This window comes from Coturnix japonica, chromosome 8, assembly GCF_001577835.2.
Source record: "Coturnix japonica isolate 7356 chromosome 8, Coturnix japonica 2.1, whole genome shotgun sequence".
Classification (NCBI taxonomy): Eukaryota; Metazoa; Chordata; class Aves; order Galliformes; family Phasianidae; genus Coturnix; species Coturnix japonica.
This window is the reverse complement of record NC_029523.1, coordinates 9,262,445-9,282,120: the sequence shown is the minus strand read 5'-3', so window position 1 is coordinate 9,282,120 and position 19,676 is coordinate 9,262,445. Positions and strand designations below refer to the sequence as shown.

Below are 19,676 nucleotides of genomic sequence, written 5' to 3'. Positions count from 1 at the left end.
AGTCAGCTTCATGTTCCTGTGAGTGCCATATCATGGTTGTATTAATCTAAGATGTGCAAATAAAATAACCTCAAGGAGTACTTAAGATATGTTGCTACAGAGAGCGGGGGGCTGTGAATTGAACTCATATAGTTGAAGTATTTACTTTTTTATAGATGAAAAATAAATAGACATTTTTTATATTGACCTTTTACAGATACACCTGTGTATAAAATAGGTTTAATTAATGCTTATAAGTATCTTAAATGTGGGAGTCGAAGGGACATGGCCACTATCTTTTCAGCAATCTGTGAGTACAGGACAAGGGGAAATGGCTACAAACTGGAGCACAGGAAGTTCCACACTAGTATGGAGCTTCTTCACAGTGAGAGTAACAGAGAACTGGAACAGGCTGCTCAGGGAGATTTGTGGATTCTCCTTCTCTGGAGATATTGCAGACCTGCCTGGATGCTGACTGGTGCAGCCTACTGTAGGGGGTCTGCTTTGCAGCAGGCTGGGCTTGGATCTCTGGAGGACCCCTTCAGCCCCTACAGTGATTCTGTAAGTCCGTAACAGAAAGTAAACTGGTAAAATAGCCTTAACCCCTAATTTAGCAGAGATTTAGATGAATTGAGATTCAGCATATCTTATTTAAGCTGAAGTCAACTAGGACAAAAGTCACTTAACTGCAACTGTACTAGGAGATATGGAGAACAAGCGTACTCTCAATATAATGTAAACTAGCAGGTGAGGTTTAAGACTTGGCTAGACTTTAGGAAGTGTTTATATTCATTTGCTTTTATAATTCATTTGTTATCTGTTCAAAATGTTATTGCACCAAATGCAAATAATATGTTCCAACTTCCTTATCTACAGCACGATCTTCAAATCTTCAAAATTAAGCACTGGCCCCAGTTTTGTTTTCATGGCTAGGTGCGGATATCTTTCAAACTTTTGAAATGTGTTAGCTAACAAACAATCCACATAAAACAGTGTGGGAAACCGCTGATACTGTTGCTGACCTGGAGCTAGAAGAGCACAAAATGGCAGGGCAGCGAATAGGTTCAGGGCAAGCTCAGTTTGCCCTGCAACTAGGAGAAGCAGAATGCAGAGAAAGCAAATGCTGTTCTCTGATCCTGCTTGGCTACCACTGTGCTGAGACCTTTTTAGATATGCATTGAGCAAAGCAGAATGACATCTGTTTCTGCATGATGCTGCCCGAACTTCTGAATTGCAGGAATTGCTGAGAGGAGGATGACACCTTTAAAGACTTACTGAGCAAGAGCCGATAAGCTTTCATAAAACCAAGGCTGACACTGAGCATGGTGCAGACTGCCAAGTGGCTCAGTTGGAAGCAGGCCAGTATGCTGCTAGGTGCAGACCAGTCCTGGCCAAAGATCAGGCTGCTACTGTAGTAAGGAGTTTTTTGTTGTTTCGTAGCTCAGCCTAATGCTGTCTCCAACATTTTTTCAATTAAAAGACAAAACAAAATCTTGAATATAATTGAATTATTTTTTATTACTTTATCTTTTATGAGCAAAGCAGGTCTTCGGTTAGGTTTGTATAGGCAGCTTATGTTGATGTACAAAATGTCTTTTTTTTTAAAATTATGATAACAAGTCACACTGAACTGAACTGGTATTAGCTGTTACTGAATTAACCACAGAACTTTCAATCCATAAAGTTTGCATCTAAGCCCACAAACAAATGTTGGTGATCTTTTAGTGGGCAGCGAAGCTCTTAAATCACAGGCTCAAGTAACAGAAAACACAGAGTAAAATCCAGTTGCTTTCTGCAGCTGGCTGCAGGTACTTCAGTCATGAAAACATCAAAGTTGTGCCCATATTTGTCTTCTGTAACAGTGGTTTCCTCCCAGTTGGTCTTCTGTAGTGCTCTTGGCTTGTACATTAACATTAGTCCTTTCACAGAGGTATGGCAGAAGGTGAGCTTGTGGCTCTTCCCCATGCAAAAAGCATTTGCATCGTAGAGGGTATTGTATCTTCAGAGAGATGAACCTGCTGTATTTGTGTACTTCCTGGACCCTTGAGCTAGCTGTGAATCACCTGATCTCCTGGCTCTACAGCTGATTTACCATGAGATGTTCCTCAATAAGCAGTTGCTCCAAATTACTCCTTAAAGGGCTTGCCCACCAGGTATTTGGTTGGGAAGGCAAGTAAGTGATGCTGGTGAGTCTGGGAAGGAGAGTGAATAATGAGCAGCTGTCAGCTGTTGATGGAGCCTGTTGTTAACGATTAGCACATGACTTTCTCACTTTCTCAGCTGAGCATTGCTACAGAATCTTATAAGATTAAGTTACTGTTCGTGTGGCTGGGAAGAGTTATGGGGGGGAAGACAGTCCTGTAGTAGCTGATTCGAAGGAGCATAATGTCAAATCAGTGCATAATTTCTGCTCAGTGGGGATGTAATTTAAATCTCAGTTCAGCTGCATATCTCTATCACTGTAAATATAAGTATATAAATATAACGTTGCAGTTAAAAATCTATTTATTAGTTTAGCTTGTTTTTCTTTCCACTGTAAACTGTTTTAAAATAAGAGGTTTTTGCTATTTTGTTTTGTTTTGTTTTTTGGTTGTTAGTAAGTTTGCTTGTTTTTAACCAAAACCAGTGTTCTTTTCAAGCATTTGCTTCTAGATCTATACATTTTGGAAAACTTCATTTTGTGCTGATTGCAAGATAATAAATATTTTTATTTTTATTTTTTCTGATTCATTTGACATAAATGTTTGCTTTCTGCACTGTGCTGGAAGCACATCCATCTGTTTGATCTTATTTTGGCCATCCAGTCTGGGAGAAACAATAACATAATTCTACCGTTCCTTGATAATACTGAAAAGATATTAGAAAAGTACTTACCGGGAGGTAGTCCTTTGGGATAAAGTTTGTCATTAGGTGTTTGCACAGCACTGAGAGCTCCTAGGCACATTTATTGTTTAGTGATAGCATTTTTTTTAAGGTTGTTCTAGCCCTAAAACTTCAAGTGTCCCAAAGTCTGAATAATTTATAAAGGTAAGTAATTTCCCCATATGTTGCTTTTTTGTGGATCATATACTTAGCTTTAGTCACTGTTCTTTTTTGTTTGTTTGTTTGCTCTATGATATTAAAGGTGTGACTAAAAATTTAGGAAAAACCTTGTGAGAAATGTAATTGTGCTGTAAATTCCTAATACAGATGCACAAGAGTGTGAAAAGAATTTTGTCACTGAATTTATCTAATGGAATTTTAACTGCCAATTAATGCCTGACAACACAAGTTGCTTGACACTTTGAAACATTTATATTCTTAGCAGCTGGTTTATATAAATGGCTTTATTAATGATTTTCTGAGGTGAAAGGCTAAACAAATAGGAGCAAACAGGTGGTTTTAAGCAGATAGACAGCAATTTGTCGGTGTCTAAACAGCTCTCCCCTGGCAGTTAGTTATGAAAAACAACGGCTTAATTTAATAGTCATGCAGCTGTGTTGGAGAGGCTTGCTGACTAAAGGAATTATGCATTTTAAGGCTTTATTAGGTAATGCTCTCATGATAGGTAAGTCCTGATAATGTTACTAGAGCTACTTCTGTATCCTCAGCTCTGTGACTAAGACCCTAGCTGGGAAAGAGGGGAGTGCTTCTAACATGCTGCATTGATTGAGGCTGCTCTTTGGAATGTGCAATATCTATGACGTCTGCATATAACTCACAGATAAAATTAGTTATGCATATGTTCTAAAAATTGAGCTTACTAATAAATAAAATGGTAAAATATATTATTGTAGCACTGGAAATAAATTATTTATGTTAATGGCCAGCAGAAAACACACACTGATTTTTTTCCAATGACATCTGTTTCATTTCCTGTTTTGCATTACACTTCACAAAAGTCATAATCTAAATTTCCAGAAATGTTATTTGGTTACTGTCAGTGGTGTGTTAAAGTAATTGTTGGTGTTTTGTGTTTGTGTTGTGGGTTACCAAAGACAAAATCAGCTGGCTCTTTTTGCAGGTCCTGCAGTTATTGGCTTGAGTGTCCAAAAGTAGAGCATTATTAAATGCCTTTTTAATGTAATTCTTGACATAAGCCTCCTATGAATTCTTTGTACTGACCTCAGTGTGTGGTTCAGAAACTTCAACTGTTGCCTTTTCAGACATCAAGCAGTGGAAGGCACTCTGTTCGGATCACGGGTCTCAGCACTATTGAATTTCGAGCTGGGTTTTCCAAGAAGCCAACATTAGACTTCAAGAAAACATCCAGCAGACCAGTGAAAGGTTTATATTTGTTTTATTCTGTGCTAAGCAATAACAGCTTTTGGGAGTATGAGGAACCATAAATAAAGTAGGATGATCTTTCTAGTGAACTTGGATAAATTTGAGGCTAATACTGTTAGCCGTTTTAAAAAACAAAATAATATTGTCACGCATATTCTGTAGTTTTTGCTATGAAATACCTTGAAGTTTGCTTTTGATAGTTTTGGAGCCTAAGAGAAAGCCTTGGGCCATGGAGAGCAGTTAATGCAGAGTCTGCTATTTCAGGAACACCTGCTGGAAAATAGTAATTTAAGCTCTAACCAGTGCAGTGTCTCCTGACAGCTAATAAGCAAAGGACATTCTAGGGCAGCTTATTTTCCAGCTACTTTGTAAGTAAATGTTAAAACTGGATGGTGCATTCTTGGGATGATGAGCAATTCTACATAGAATTTATTGGAATTTGTTTTTTTAAACACTTGAAATAGTATATTTCTGTTTCTCTAGGGATTCCTACCTTTGTGCTGCTAAATACCACAGGGATCCTTCTTCCTGCCAGAATAGACCGTCTTGAGCTTCTGAGTATTTCAGGGGAACCTATTAAGACCTTGCCTGTGAAATACTATCCTGACCGAAAGCCATATGGACTATGGAACATTTCTGACTTTATTCCGCCAGATGAAGCTTTTTTTCTTAAAATAATGGGCTACGACAAGGATGGTTATCTTTTTCAGAGAGTTTCAAGCGTTTCATTTTCTAGTATTACTCCTGGTAAGAGATGTTAACTTGAATTGAATCTAATTGTGTATTATCTGAGTTGTGAAGGACAAAATAGTTTTATTTGCTATTAAATATGGCTTAATCAAAAGTTGAATTTTCTTTTAATGAAAAGATGAGGCATGCTAATAACTGTTAATAATCTGTTTGGAAATGTTTACTTTCCTTAGGTGCTCCAAAAGTTACAATGCCCAACAAGACTCCAGGATATTACTTACAGCCAGGGTCTGTTCCGTGCCATGTAGAAAGTCTTATACCTTTTACTCAACACTTTATTAAAAATGGAGTAAAACTAGGAGTGGATCAGTTATTCAAGTAAGTAGTGACTTTTTTCCCTATCCTATTTTACTTCTTATTTGTATCCTGTGATTTCTCTTTACAGTTATATACTTGACATCCTGTTATTTCTATAGCATTTCATTAGGGATGCTGAATTATGTGGATTGAGGCCAAAACAGATAAATTCTGAAGCTTTCCTGTACATTGTCAGCAGTACAAAATGTTACAGATCATTATTATTGCTATTGTTACTGTGATGGTGGTTTTTACTTCTTTGCATTCTTAGTTGTCAAACTACACACTTCTACTCCCTGCTTTACACATATCTAGTACCCTAATAAACAGAATGAGTACAATTTCTCTAGGCTTACCTGTATTTTACTGGTAGTGAGGTTCTGAATGGCCTCTGTCCAGTTTACTAGAGTTGTTGTAGTATTGCTCTCCACTGAGGTTGGTTTGGTTTGGTGACAAGGCATCATTTTTTGCTAAAATGTTCCACTACATATTTCAAAAAGTAAATAGTTGATAAGTTGAATATTGTAGTTCTACTATGACAGTTGTCTGTGTGAAAGTACCATTAGAATGATTGAAAGTTAAGGGTTTTTTTTGAAATTAACAGACTTTTAAAAATACAGTTTCTGGAAGTGCTGTCTGCTTCAATTACAAGTGCTAACTTGAATGAGCAATATCTTGGGTAAAAAAAAAAGTGAAATTTCTCTAGAATTTTTAAAGCTTTGCTTTTCTTAGATTTCTGTGTCCTGTTGCAGTCTGATTTAGGAGACTAAGTCCAGTAAATAGCACCTTATGCACTGAATCACAGGCTTAGGATGGAAGGGACCTTACAAATTGTCTTCCAATACCCCTGCTATGAGCTGGTTGCCTCCCACTAGATGAGGCTGCCCAGGGCCCCATCCAATCTGGCTTTTAAGGCTTCCAGGGTTAAGGTGTGCCCAACATCTCTGGGCAGCCTGTGACAGTGCCTTACCGCTCTCTATGTAAATCATTTCTTCATAAAATTAAACCTATTTTTTTTCTTCCTTTTTTAGTTTAAAACCATTTCCCCCTTGTCCTGTCAGTATCAGATTGTAAAAAGTTGGTCCTCCTGCTGTTCACATGCTCCCTTCAGGTACTGGAAAGCCACAATGAGGCCTCCCTGTTGTCTTCCCTTCTCCAAGCTAAACAAGCCCAACTCTCTCAGTCTTTCTTCATGGGAGAGGTGCTTCAGCCCTCTTCATCTTAGTGGCCCTCCTCTGGACCCACTCAAACAGCTCTGCATCTTTCTTGTGCTGGTGCCTCAGGCCTGTTCACAGTACTACAGATAGAGTCTCACCAGGGCAGAGCAGAAGGGGACAGTTCCTTCCCTGCCTTGCTGATGCAGTCCAGGATACAGCTGGCCTTTCTGGTTGCAAGCACACACTGCTGGCTTGCATCCAGCTTTTCGTCCTCAAGGACAAAACGTGGGAAGTCAGTGAGAAATGAGTGCTAATATCTTCAAAATCCGTCCTGTGATATAAATGACATGACTCCGCAAAGCGAGCAAAACTAATAAGCAAAACTCTGACAAGAAAGGTAGTGTGTGAAAATCATTCTGAGTCTGCTAGTTGTTGTGGTTATTAATCAAGGCTGATGTTTGGTTTGGTAAGCCAGATGAAATGTATTCTGCCTAGCTATGTGCATTAGCTAGGCACTAGTGGGACAGGAGAAAGCTTCTTGGGCTGTAGCTCATTTGTGTGAGCCCTAGCTTGCTGCTGCTCCTTGCTTCCTGGGTAGGAGATATTGGACAGCATGGGATGGCTTCTGATGGGAAGGAGCTAAGGTTAGTCACAACATGATTAAGTGCTCTGCTCCCTGTCAGTGCTTTTCACAGGAACTTGATAATCAGGATGTGATTTGGTCCTTAGAACTTGGCTAAGGGATTGTGCTAGTGTTTTCTGAACAGAGTAGCTAAGCAACTTGGTCAGGAAATTGTGTGTACTGGCACAAGTGGAGTAAATGCATTGGCAAACTATTGGTATAAATAAATGACATGACGCTGCAGAAGGTGCTGATTTTTCACAGTAAGACCTGCTGAAAACAGTTGTGTATAGTAACTGCCTGGGTGCGCATCAGGTGCCTTGAGATGTGTGCTATTCATTGCTGCTGTTTAGGTGGTTGTAGACTACCACAGGTCTATGTTTCTCAGGAAATCTCAGTGATTTCCACTCTGGGCATATTCACTTTTATGCTTCCATTCTTAAGACTCCTATGTTCTACATTTCGTATACAGCAAAAGTTAGGAATAATAAAGGACTGGATCACATAATCTCACTTCTGACATACTTTTCACAAAGAAGAGAAGTTTCTCACTTTTTACTTGGATGAAGTACTATTTTATTCTTCAGTTCTGGCAATGCTACCATTCCAGTTTGTCTACTAAGTGTCTTGATGTATAATATGTTAGATTATCTAGAATCATTATGAAGTATGAGTATGTACCGGAAGCCACCTAAAATCACCGCTATTTTCATTTGTATTGTAACCCACAGATTGGGATGTCTGCTACAGCATTCAGCTCTCAATTATATTTGAAGTTGCTTTCTCTTCCTTTCTATATTTTTTGTGAGTTGATATATCACTTTGCCTCCATCTTGTTTGAATGAAGGAATCATTAACTTGCTGTTTTACCATGGTGTGGAAATTCTTGCTAAAGCTATGTTAGATATTCTTATGGCCATTGGTTTTGTTTGTAAACCATAGCAACTGGCCACAGGGAGCTCTGGGACACAGCAGCTGAACCACTGTTTAGTTCATTTGTGTCATCATCTATGTCTCTGCGAATGTTTTTATACAAAAAGTAGGTTTGAATCTTAAGAAGCTTTAAGAGCATTTGCTGGCTTTACTTGTTCGTATTTTTTTTTTCTTGACTTTAACATTATGTATGACAAATACATAATACTATTACCTATCAGCTTGCCCCTGCACAGTTTATGGGAAGAAAAATTCTGTATGTTTCTCAGGATTCATGTTTTATAATTTTGTCCACATCTATTCTGTACTTTACTGTTTGTTTTTTATTCTTAGATCCATTGCTTCTGTCTTTATAGTTGTTGCTTGGTTTACTTTTGTGTGGGTAGGCAGAAAACTGAGTTGGTGCTGTTTGAGCCTGTCACAACTTCTGCTGTCCCAGCTTTACCTCTGAAGTTAATGTATCTTTGTATGGATACTTCACTGCTAAATTTCAGCTGTTTGAGGTGGAGGTACACCCTGCAGATTGAAAGGCAGAAAAAGCTGACTGGATGTAGTCACCTGCAAGCAGGTAGGGTAGATGCTACCCTCTCCTTCTGTGAACCTAATAGTGTGTTTGCAGACAGAGAGGGGAGACTTGATTTTATTTGTTAGAGGACAGTGCTCTTTTTGTGAGGCTCATATCTGTACCTGAAAGTCTGGCTAGTAAGAGACACAAGTGTGGTACTGCATACTAGTTCTACGTTGAAGCTCGTGGGTTTTAGAGAAAAACAGCATCTTGAGTAGAGAATACAGCAAGAAGGTATGACTGCAAATAGTACCTTACTTTGGCAACTGTTGACGTAAATTAAAGGCTTCTTAGAATGTTTCAGCTAAACATCTTCAGCAAAAACTTGGTTTCTTAATACTTCTAAAAAGCATATGATGCTAATATTTATCTTTAAGTAAAATCCATAAAGCTAGATCTAGTTTAATTCAGTATAGGATCCATTTTTTCTCTTAGTGTGAAAACCCATCCCTGCGGTCAGGAAACCATGTTCACATACCTCTTGATTCCCTCAGGAAGTTTAATTTTTTCTTTCTCCAGAGAATCATCAAGTATGAGTTGGGATATCAACCAAGTCTCCTTGTCTGATGAAGGTTTCTATGAATGTATTGCAACCAGCGCTGCAGGAACTGGACGTGCGCAGACTTTTCTGGATGTATCAGGTAGGTACTAGTTCATTCTGTATCTAAACGTGATAATTTCTTGTGCTGGAATGTTTATCAGAGAGAAATAGCACTTGGTGCCAATAAAAAGATATTATTTAAAATACTTTGAGATGGAAGCATGTTCTTTTCCTGGTCATGTACACAAATTTGTTGAAACCGATTTTGAGTATTAACATGAGATTTGCTTTGTAGCAACAATTTTTGCTTGTTTGACCTTTTATGATGGCATAATTAAGTTAATGGGTGAAGGTAGGGCTGCTGATGTTATCTATCTGGACTTCAGTAAGGCCTTTGACATGGTCCCCCATAACATCCTTCTTTCTAAACTGGAAAGATGTGGATTTGATCACTGGTCTGTTGGATGGACAAGAAACCGGTTGTGAGATTGTACCCAGAGAGTGGCGGTTTTACTAGCTTGATGTCCAGATGGAGATTAGTGACCAGTGGTGTTGCTCAGGGGTCAGTATTGGAACAGATATCTTTAACATCATAATCAGTGACACTGACAGTGGGATCAAGTGCACCTTCAGTAAGTTTGTAGATGATGCCGAGGGATGCCTGAGGGACAGGATGCCATCCAGAGAGATTCTTTGGGCCAAGAGGTTCAAAAAAATTCAAGTGCAAGGTCTTTCACTTAAGTCATGATAACCCCCACTCTCAGTACAAGCTGGGAGGTGTAAGGATGAAGTACAGACCTGCCTAATAAGAATGGGGAGTATTGGTGGATAGGAAGCTGGGCATGAGCCAGCAGCACTTACAGCCCAGGAAACCAACTGTATCCTGGCCATGTCAAAAGAAGCATGGCCAGTATGTGTTGGAAGATGGTCCTGCCCCTCTGTGCTGGTGAGACCTCACCTGGAGTACTGCATCCAGATGTGGAGTCCTCAGCACAGGAGAGACATGGACCTGTTTGGGTGCATCCAGAGGAAGGTCACAAAAGTAATCCAAGGGATGAAACACCATCTCTGTGAGGACAGGCTGAGAGAGATGGTGCTTTTCAGCCTGGAGAAGAGAAGGACCTGAGAGCAGCCCTTCAGTATCTAAAGGAAAGCTGTGAGAAAGAAGGGGACAGACTCTTCAGCAGGGTCTGTTGTGAATAGTACAAGGTGAAATGGTTTCAGACTTTAGGAAGGGAGAATTTAGGTTGGTTATAAGAAAAAAGCCTTCTACAGTGAGAGTGGTAACATACTGGAACAGGTTGCCCAGAGAGGTGGTGAATGCCCTGTCCCTGGAGAGGCCTGGACCAGGCTCTGTGCAACCCGATCTAGCTCTGGATGTTCGTGTTCATTGCAGGGAAGTTGAACTAGATGCCCTTTAAGGATTCCTTCCAACTGAAACCATTTTATGATTCTACGTGGAAGGGTAAATTATTGTGCTTGAGTAGATAAGACACTGGAACAGAGCCCTAGTGGCAGTGAAACTAGTTATAACTCATAACAGCAGCTTGAATTCAGCCCTAAGCTTTTCTGTAGGTGTTTGAAATGGAGACTGTCTTTTTTTTTCTCCTGCATTAGCTAATTGAGGCTAGCTATCCGGAGTTGCAGAACCACAAAACCATTTGGGTTGGAGAGACCTTGCACATTAACTGCTTTACTCACAGCTTGTACCAGAGCTGGCTTCCATGCTTGATCACATTTGCCAGGTTCTTGTCTAGTCAAACAGTGGATGTTGCCAAGGACACAGATTTCTCAAGCTCTGTGGTCAGCCTTTTCAGTAGTTAATTGCTCCCACTAGGAAAACAAGTAACAGTCTAGCTGTAGTTTCCCATGTCGAATATTACAACCATGGATGCTTGTCTTCAGTGCTCCAAGAAGACTCAGATTGTTTTCACTAAAACAGCCCTTTCAGTAGCTGAAGGCAGTGACTTGCATATCCCTTCACCTTGTTTTTTTTCCAGAAACACAGAATGACAACATGGGGAAAATACCCAGCCTGACATCACTGATTCTATGTAAGGGAAAGTGCAGAGAAATAGCTCTCTTACACTGGGAGGTAGATCTGAGAAGAGGAACATTGTTTTAGTCACACGAAGTACTCAAGTAGAACAGAACAGTAACATCAGTACTTATTTGAGTCCTGGCTGAGTGCTAGTTCATTAATTATCTGACAGAATTCTTCTACTGAGCAGGATATTGTCATTTTCTTGTTTCAACCCATATTTTAGAGTACAGGCAGCTGTTATGTTCTGGCTCAGAAACTGTGCATTAGGATTCTTGGTCAGGGTTTTCAGCTATTCTCTTCCTTACAGAGGGAACTGAATGAAAAGGAATCCTAACTTTTATCTTGTGACACTGGTAGCACTTGAGAATCAAGGGAGAATAAGTGGGGGAAATTGTGGCATCATCTTATTTACAAAGCACTGTGAAATCCATTTGCAAGTGACACAATGCAAATATGAGCAATTAGCTCTCTTGACTATCAGAGGAGTAATGTGAGGGAGATACTTTTGAAAGCCTTATATGCAAAGAATTGAAAGAAAATTACCTGAAACTTCTTTATGGAGACAACCTTCTCAAGTTTCCTTAGTTTGCCCAGCTGGCATCACAGATTATCATTTTGCCAGCTGCTGGGTGAAAGGAACTGTGTCAACACTTGAATTTGTCTTTCTCATCAGTGTTAAATCTTAAAAATGTCAAACGGCTTGTTAGCTTGTGCAGGCACATAAACTAAATTCCCAGCGGTCACAGCACCTTGCTTAAGAGCTTGACCAGGGGACTGCAGTGCTCAGCATTGTTGTAAGAGACTGTTGTGTGCTAAAAGATGTGGACTGACATCCAAAAGATTAAGGATTTTAGTCTGTTTTTCTCTTATTTTTCTGAGTTTCTTTCAGTAGTGTACTTGTGGATATTCCTGTGGGAAACATTTAAGACTTGTCTTTTCTTCCCCAAAACCCCCTCAAGCCCCTACAGTGCAAGAGTGAAACTCCATTTCTAATAAGCAAACCTCAAGCTGCTCTCCTCTGCATTTGTTAACGTACACTGTATTGGTAATAAGAACATGGCTGCTAGGGACTGTATGCTTGGGAAGCAGAGCTGCACACCCAGACGTGCAGTGTATGAGGGATTTGTTGGTATGCAGTGAGATAGCTGAAGGCTTGTGGACCTCGCTTGAGACCCCACAGGAGACTTCAGTGAGGAAAAGTTAGTGTTGGCTCTGAGCTGAGGAGCAACTTTCACCCTTATTAAATATGTTTTCTTTTCTCTTAGGCTTGCTTTACTTAGGATAATTCATTTTTTGCTTTTACTGATAAAGGCTTGTCTTGCTCTTACAGCTGTCTCATTTCCATTAAAGCATCTCCATCAGAACATTATTCACTGCAAATTTTTCTTTGCAAGAATTAGTTTGGGAAAAAAAAGAAAACAAATAGAATTTATACATATAATATATCTAACTTTTACAGTGTTACCCCTCATGCATTCCATAAATATGTATGGAATGTATGCATTGTATAGCATTGAAGTGGTTTTTTCCTCCTTTATGAGTGATATCTCAAGCAGGATCAAGACAACAGCTCCTATTTTTAACCTCTATGGTTTCAAAGCTAAATTCCAGAGCTGTTGTGTGAGCCTTGTGTCATGCATAGCAGCCAGGTTGCTCCTGCTGCTGGTAGGGGCTGGAGCTCACTACTGAGAGCACATACTGCTGAATGGTCGCAGGTGTGAGACACTTAAATATCCCTGAAATACTAACACTATTCCTCTGTCCACCTTATGCCCCTTCCCTGAAGCTGGTTAGTGAACATAATGGTGATTCTTGCAGCTGCTGATGACAGGAATTCATTGTCTCCATTACAAGACCATGCTAGCAACGTTTTTATTTTCCCTCTCTAGTATGCACACCTGTTCAAAAAAAAACAAAACCACAACTAAAGTGTAACTTGAATTCCATCTTTTGTGGTTGCACTTCAGTCACAGGTCAGACTTAGAGACCTGCTGCTGTCGTCTTCTGTGGAGCTGCAATCTCATGTTGGCTTATCCTGTTGCAGTACTAGGTTGAAGAGCAGTACTATATCCTCTCTCATACATGTAATATTTGATCCTGGCTCAGAGAGTGGTGGTGAATGGAGTTAAATCCAGCTGGTGACAAGTCACTAGTGATGTTCCCTAGGAGTGGATATTGGGGCCCATCCTGTTTTATACCCTTACTGATGTTTTGGATGAGGGGATTGAGTGCACCCTCATTAAGTTTCCAGATGACACCAAGCTGGAAGGAAGTGCTGATCTGCCTAAGGGTAGGAAGGCCCTATGAAGGGATCTGGACAGCCTGGATTGCTGGGCTGGACCAGTGGAGATGAGCTTCAATAAGATCAAGTGTCAGGTCCTGCATTTCAATTAAAAAATCCTTGTGCATCGCTACAGGCTTGTGGCAGAGTGACTGGAAGACTGTGCAGAGGAAAAGGATCTGGGGATGTTAGTTGGCAGCTGGCTGAACATAGCAGTGTGCTCTGGTAGCCATGAAGGCCAGTGGCATCCTGGCTTTTATCAGAAATAGCGTAGTCAGCACGACTAGGGAAGTGATTGTACTCCTGAAACTGGCACTGGTGAGGCTGCACTTCAAGTGCTGTGCTCAGTTTTGGGCCCTCTGCTACAAGACACTGAGGCACTGGAGCATATCCAGAGAAGGGCAGCAATGCTGGTGAGGGGTCTGGAGCACAAGTCTTATGGAGAATGACTCAGGGAACTGGGATTGTTGAGTCTGGAAAAAGGAAGTTTGGAGGAGACACTCTACAACTACCTGAGAGGAGTTTGTGGTGAGGTGGGGGCTTGTCTCTTTTGTTTAGTTAACCAGTGATAGGACTAGAGGGAATGGCTTTAAGTTGCACCAAGGGAAATTCATGTTGGTTATTAAGAAAGCTCTCTGAAAGGTTAGGGTGAGGTTAGGGTTAGAACAGGCTGCTCATGGAAATGGTGGAGTCACCATCCCTGGAGGTTTTAAAGAAGCAGGTAGATGTTGCTCTGGGTGATGTGATCTAGAGTGGTCACAAGCAAGGGTTGATGGTTGCAGTAGATGATCTTAGTGATCTTTCCAACCTGAATGGTTCTATGATTCTGTATCATAGTTCTTCCACGTAAATCTTGTGTGTTCTTGTCATCTGTCAGATAACTTAGTATTGGGGAATGAGGAAACTGACCTGGGTTCTCTGTTTTATAGCTTCAGTGATACAATACGAAACTCAATATTAAAACAGTATTACAATTTTTTTTATTCTGTGGTATGCTTGAAGTTACTTATTGAGAGTCCACAAATTATTCAGAAGTTCCTAAATCTTCTCTCTTTATTTTCTTCTTTATTCTGTTCTTTTTATGCAGAGCCTCCACCTCTGATTCAGGTTCCTAACAATGTCACAGCTATCCTTAGGGAAGGAGCCATCCTGACCTGCTTGGTTGTAAGCACCGTGCGTTACAATCTTACCTGGCAGAGAAATGGTAGGGATGTGAGGCACCAGGAGCCCCTACGGATGAGAGTGATGAGCAACCTATCTTTAGAGGTGAAAGCAGTACAGTTCACAGATGCTGGCAAGTACGACTGCATAGCTTCTAACAAGGATGGCTCTACCACAGCGTCTGTCTTCCTTTCAGTACAAGGTAACAGTATGTCAAGTGTACTCTGACATGTTTTTAACTTGCTTTATTGTGAGCTTCCCATGTAGTAACTTTTGCTTTTTATGTCTATTTATGAAACCAGTTAGAGACTGGTAGAAAGGGATGCAACTCTTCCTTGACTTAAAATACTGGTGTGTCACCTCCCGATCTGGTGACAAATCAAGGCTGCCTAGTGACTGTACCGTGCCTCTGCGCATGGGGAACAGACAGGACTCACACACAGTACGTAATGCCGGAAGTACAAGTTTAATGCCTCGCAACAAACCCTATATAGTGGTACAGGTGACTGCCCCTGGCAGACCCTTGTGACCTCCCTGACTCCACCCCAGGTGCACACAGGCACCACCTACCCAATATGCAACACTTAGGATCTGGAGCAGTGTTCAAAATAATGATCTGTGTTTGGCAGCTGAAGAGTAAAGAGTGACTTGATAAGAAGAAGAAGAAAAAGCTTTAAAGGTTGCGATTTCTTCTTTCTTAAGAATGAAAACTGTAGTCATTAATAAATTGAGATAGATTCATGCTTGATATAATTACAAGTAATTCTGAATGTCATGAAATTTGTAATTAATCCATTTGTTATCGCTGGGACAGATCTAGCACAGATTTCTGAATTTAGGATCAAAAGAGAATAAATGTTGCTTTCACCTTCCTTTTTCTTTCTAACAGATATCCTAATAGATGTCGATTATTTGTGAAGCTCAAAACACAAAATATGGTGTAAATAATTCAAATAAATATGTACATGCTTTTAATTAACCATTTTAGTACATGATTCGTATGCTTTAAAACTATTTTTGTGTTCCTTGGGAAACTTGCTTTTACATTCAGTGAGATGCACAGCAGGACAACTCAAGTCTCTGCTGTGATCATGGAGGACAGTGCAGATAAGTTGCACCTATGCAGTTACAGTGCAAGGCAATTACTGTGTGTTACTTACTAGACCTACAAAAGCACAAGGGTCTTAAAGTCAGCAGTGTGTTGAGATAGGCTTGCCAGTCTCTGCTTCCCAAGCATGTACTACTTTACGTGTAAACTACCACTTTACATGTAAAATCTTACATGTAAAAAAATGTTGAGATATTCTACTCTTCTGTACGCTGGATTTGGTGTACAACCAGTACAGGTTGGGGGATGATCTGCTGGAGAGGAGCTCTGCAGAGAGGGACCTGGGCATCCTGGTGGACGACAGGTTGGCCATGAGCCAGCAGTGTGCCCTTGCAGCCAAAAAGGCCAATGGCATACTGGGGTGCATTAAAAAGAGTGTGTCCAGCAGGTCGAAGGAGGTGATCCTCCCCCTCTACTCTGCCTGGTGAGGCCTCATCTGGAATACTGTGTCTAGTTCTGGGCTGCTCAGTACAAAGAAGGTAGGGATCTCTTGGAAAGAGTCCAGCAGAGGGCCACAAAGATCGTGAAGGGCCTGGAGCAACTCCCCTGTGAAGAAAGGCTGAGTGAACTGGGTCTGTTTAGCCTTGAGAAAAGAAGACTGAGAGGGGACCTAATGGTCACGTTTGGGAGATCCCAGTGTATGTGTGTCAGAGCAAAGCAAACTGCTAGCATGAGAATTCATGTGACCCACGTAGCCTGAGTCCTGAACTTCTTTATAAAGGCTTGCATGTTTTATGTGGAGGAACTGGTACTCTGTGGTAGAGAAAAAGAAGTGAATAGGTTCTGAGAGAGAATTGCTATTTCTGGGAATAGAAACTCTTTGAATAATGCTCTAAGTGGAAGAGACTTTAACAAAAATGTTATTATGAGATTGATTGTATTTTAGTGCAGTATTTGGCCTTATGACATAATTCATGACATAAATCAATGCTCATTATTTCAGTTGAGCGGAAGCAGCTGTAGGAGAACAATGATCATCACCTTTATCAGAAATAAAGTGGTATTTATAATGTGTGAGTGCTTACAAAACATTTTTTTAATTTGTATTTTTCATTTCTTTTAATAGAACCACCTAAGATTGTCATTTCACCTAAGGATCAAACTTTTATAGAAGGCTCTGAAGTGTCAATCAGGTGTTCTGCAACTGGTTATCCAAAGCCAACATTAGTATGGACACACAATGAAATGTTTATTATTGGTTCAAACAGGTAAGGATTATAGCTTTGCTTTCTCTTTTTTCTTTTTTTTTTTTTAATTTCCCCCTTCTGTGTGAGTAAGAGGTTTTGAACAATGCCAAAATATTCTTTTTCTTTCACAGGAGCATGTGAGCTTGGAAAAAAAGTACCTTGACTTTTGTCTTTGTAACTCTATGATTTCGGTTGTCTTATCTATAAAATAGGAATACTATCATCATAGTCTCATAGTATCATAGTCTCGTGCAGGTTGGAAGGGACCTTAGAGATCATCGAGTCCAACCCCCCGGGATTCGAGCCTCTGTGTAGCAGAGCGGCACTTCTACCACTTGCGCCACAGGGGGATTCGAACCCAGGGTCTCCGGTGTTGCAATGCAGCATTCCTACCACTGCGCCACCGGGGCACACTATGATTACTTTCTTCAGAAGTTTTCTATCAGATTAAACTCAGTGCTCTTTACAACATGTGTTGGTATCCTCTTGCAGAAGTACTACTACAATTAATAATAACTGCTTAACTTGAGATAAAGACAGCAGTATCTATTTGTAGATCATCTGGTCATTCTGTTGGAGTGTGTGAAATGGTTTTTCTGTTTTCGTTAACTAACCATTTTGGTTGGTCTCCTGTGGATTCTTAGGTATAGATTGACCCCAGAAGGCACCTTGATCATAAGAAAGGCAGTTCCAAAAGATGCAGGAGTTTATGGTTGCTTGGCAAGTAACTCAGCTGGAACAGAGAAACAGATATCCATTCTTACATATATTGGTAAGCAAAAGAAGTAATGAAGTAAAAGTAAAAAGCAAGCTATTCCAGCTTCAGAGTGGTAATCTGTAGAACTGTGCAGAACGTATTTGTAGAATTTTTCTGAAACTCCAAAAAAGCAAAACAAAACATGGTAGAGCAAGCTTGCGAAACTGAGTAGGCCCTTGGAGAAGGAACAATTTTCTTCTAACTTCCTGTTGTGTACTTAGCCCTGGAGTCCTAGTCCAAACTGTTTAGACATTATGTTGTGTATTAACAGCAGAGTACCAAAATTCTTAATGACCAGTCTTCAGTTGGAGAGGCAGAGAAAGTCTCTTCTTACTTTCTAAATAGTCAGACTCTTCCAATTCTTTCCTTACATGCCCATATATTCTACATACGGTTCATGTATTCTGATACTCCCAACTCTACTTTTCTCTTATTTTTTTTTTTTATGTCTTACATGATTTTCTAGCCTGTTTGACTTTTATGGCAAATATGTCATATATAGCAACAGAAGATTGATCTTTTATCATTTGCATCTTAAAAATGGTATGCATTTTGGGTGCATATTCATTTTTTCCTTGTTGTTTCTTTTTAGAGGGCCCAACAGTGACTGTAGTTCAAAATGAAATTCTGGTTGCTCTTGGAGACACAACTATTATGGAGTGTAAAACAACTGGAATCCCACATCCTCAAGTTAAATGGTTTAAAGGTGCACTTCTTTGTGTTTGATTTATTTTCTTTAACAGCAGTGCTTAGAGCAATGATGTTGAAGTGATTTTATTTTTCTCAAAAGCTTTATGTAGTATTCAAACAGTGACTGACCTGTGAAGTTCTCTAATCTAGAAGATAGGGCACTTAATATCCAGGACATGAGATCTCACTTCTATTTAAATTCAGTGAATGAACTTACCTTACAGTAATTAGAAAGAAAAAACTGTGTCTCTCTTACACTCAGCTATATTTAATGCTTTATCATAAAATGTTAGGCTATATACTACAAAAGCTGCATAATATCTTTCTGTATGTGGACACATTCTGAACATTACTCAGCAGTATCCTGGCTCCTACTTGAGAGGTAGCAGAGTTGTTTTCCAGGTTTTGCATAGCTCCCAGTTTGGCGTGGGTCTGGCAGACAAGTGGCTTCCATAAGTAGCCTCTAATGTGAGAAGGAGAAATACAACTTGGCATACTGTCCTTACACTGATATCTATCCAAAGCTACTTAACTTTGTATTTCCCTTGTAAAATGAATATAAATAAAATTTGAATTTATCTAATGCAGTAATGATTTTCCCCCACTGAGCTGAATGATCATCTGACTATACTTGTCTGCTGAACAAGTAGTCATGCTGTAAACTAATCTCAGACTTGGACAGTGTTTTGTTAGAGTAATTTTGATAAATACCTTCTTTATATCTCAGTTACTTTTTTCTGTCTAAACTTAGGTGATTTAGAGTTGAGGGCATCAGCATTTCTCATTATTGATACTCATCGGGGTCTTTTGAAGATCCAGGAAACACAAGAGCTAGATGCTGGTGATTATACCTGTGTGGCTACCAATGATGCAGGGAGAGCTTCTGGACAGATAACCCTAGATGTTGGCTGTAAGTAGGAAGTAGTTTGCAACTAAACAGTAAATGCTCTAATACAGTGTTTCCATGTCTGATCAACAGTGCCTTATTTATCTGAACTTTTCTCACAAATACATTTATGCATGTCTGAATAATTGTGTGCTTAGAACACCTTTTTGATAGTGTACACTGAGCTAAATTTCCTTACAGTACTTGGATTCCCAACATTCCTTCATTCTTATTCCTTTTGCAAAGCAAAAGTTACAAGGAGGAAGAGAGAGCCTGAGAAAGAGGAAATGGTTGAAACCTCAACCTAACATAGTTCTCACGTAACGAATGTATTTCATTTGTGTTACAATGTAAATTTACTGTAACTTAGTCCTTCCTATCCTTTTTGCTGCTTCTTTCTAACTGCCTCTGGCCCTTAAAATATGTATTTCTGTTAGACATGTACACTTTCT

At 39.9% G+C, this 19,676-nt stretch overlaps 1 protein-coding gene across 10 annotated transcripts in view; it reads left to right on the top strand.

Annotated features, from left to right (window-relative positions):
• The window catches only part of HMCN1 (hemicentin 1), a 185,413-nt gene that overhangs the window by 50,973 nt on the left and 114,764 nt on the right, over positions 1-19,676 (top strand). For all 10 annotated transcript variants that reach the window (XM_015869879.2, XM_015869881.2, XM_015869884.2 and 7 more), the window contains exons 7-15: positions 4,125-4,245; positions 4,729-4,992; positions 5,169-5,313; positions 9,089-9,210; positions 14,523-14,798; positions 16,771-16,912; positions 17,536-17,663; positions 18,241-18,354; positions 19,090-19,248. In XM_015869879.2, coding sequence (XP_015725365.1) covers positions 4,125-4,245; positions 4,729-4,992; positions 5,169-5,313; positions 9,089-9,210; positions 14,523-14,798; positions 16,771-16,912; positions 17,536-17,663; positions 18,241-18,354; positions 19,090-19,248 — 1,471 coding nt within the window. The remainder of the gene's footprint in view (positions 1-4,124; positions 4,246-4,728; positions 4,993-5,168; positions 5,314-9,088; positions 9,211-14,522; positions 14,799-16,770; positions 16,913-17,535; positions 17,664-18,240; positions 18,355-19,089; positions 19,249-19,676) is intronic.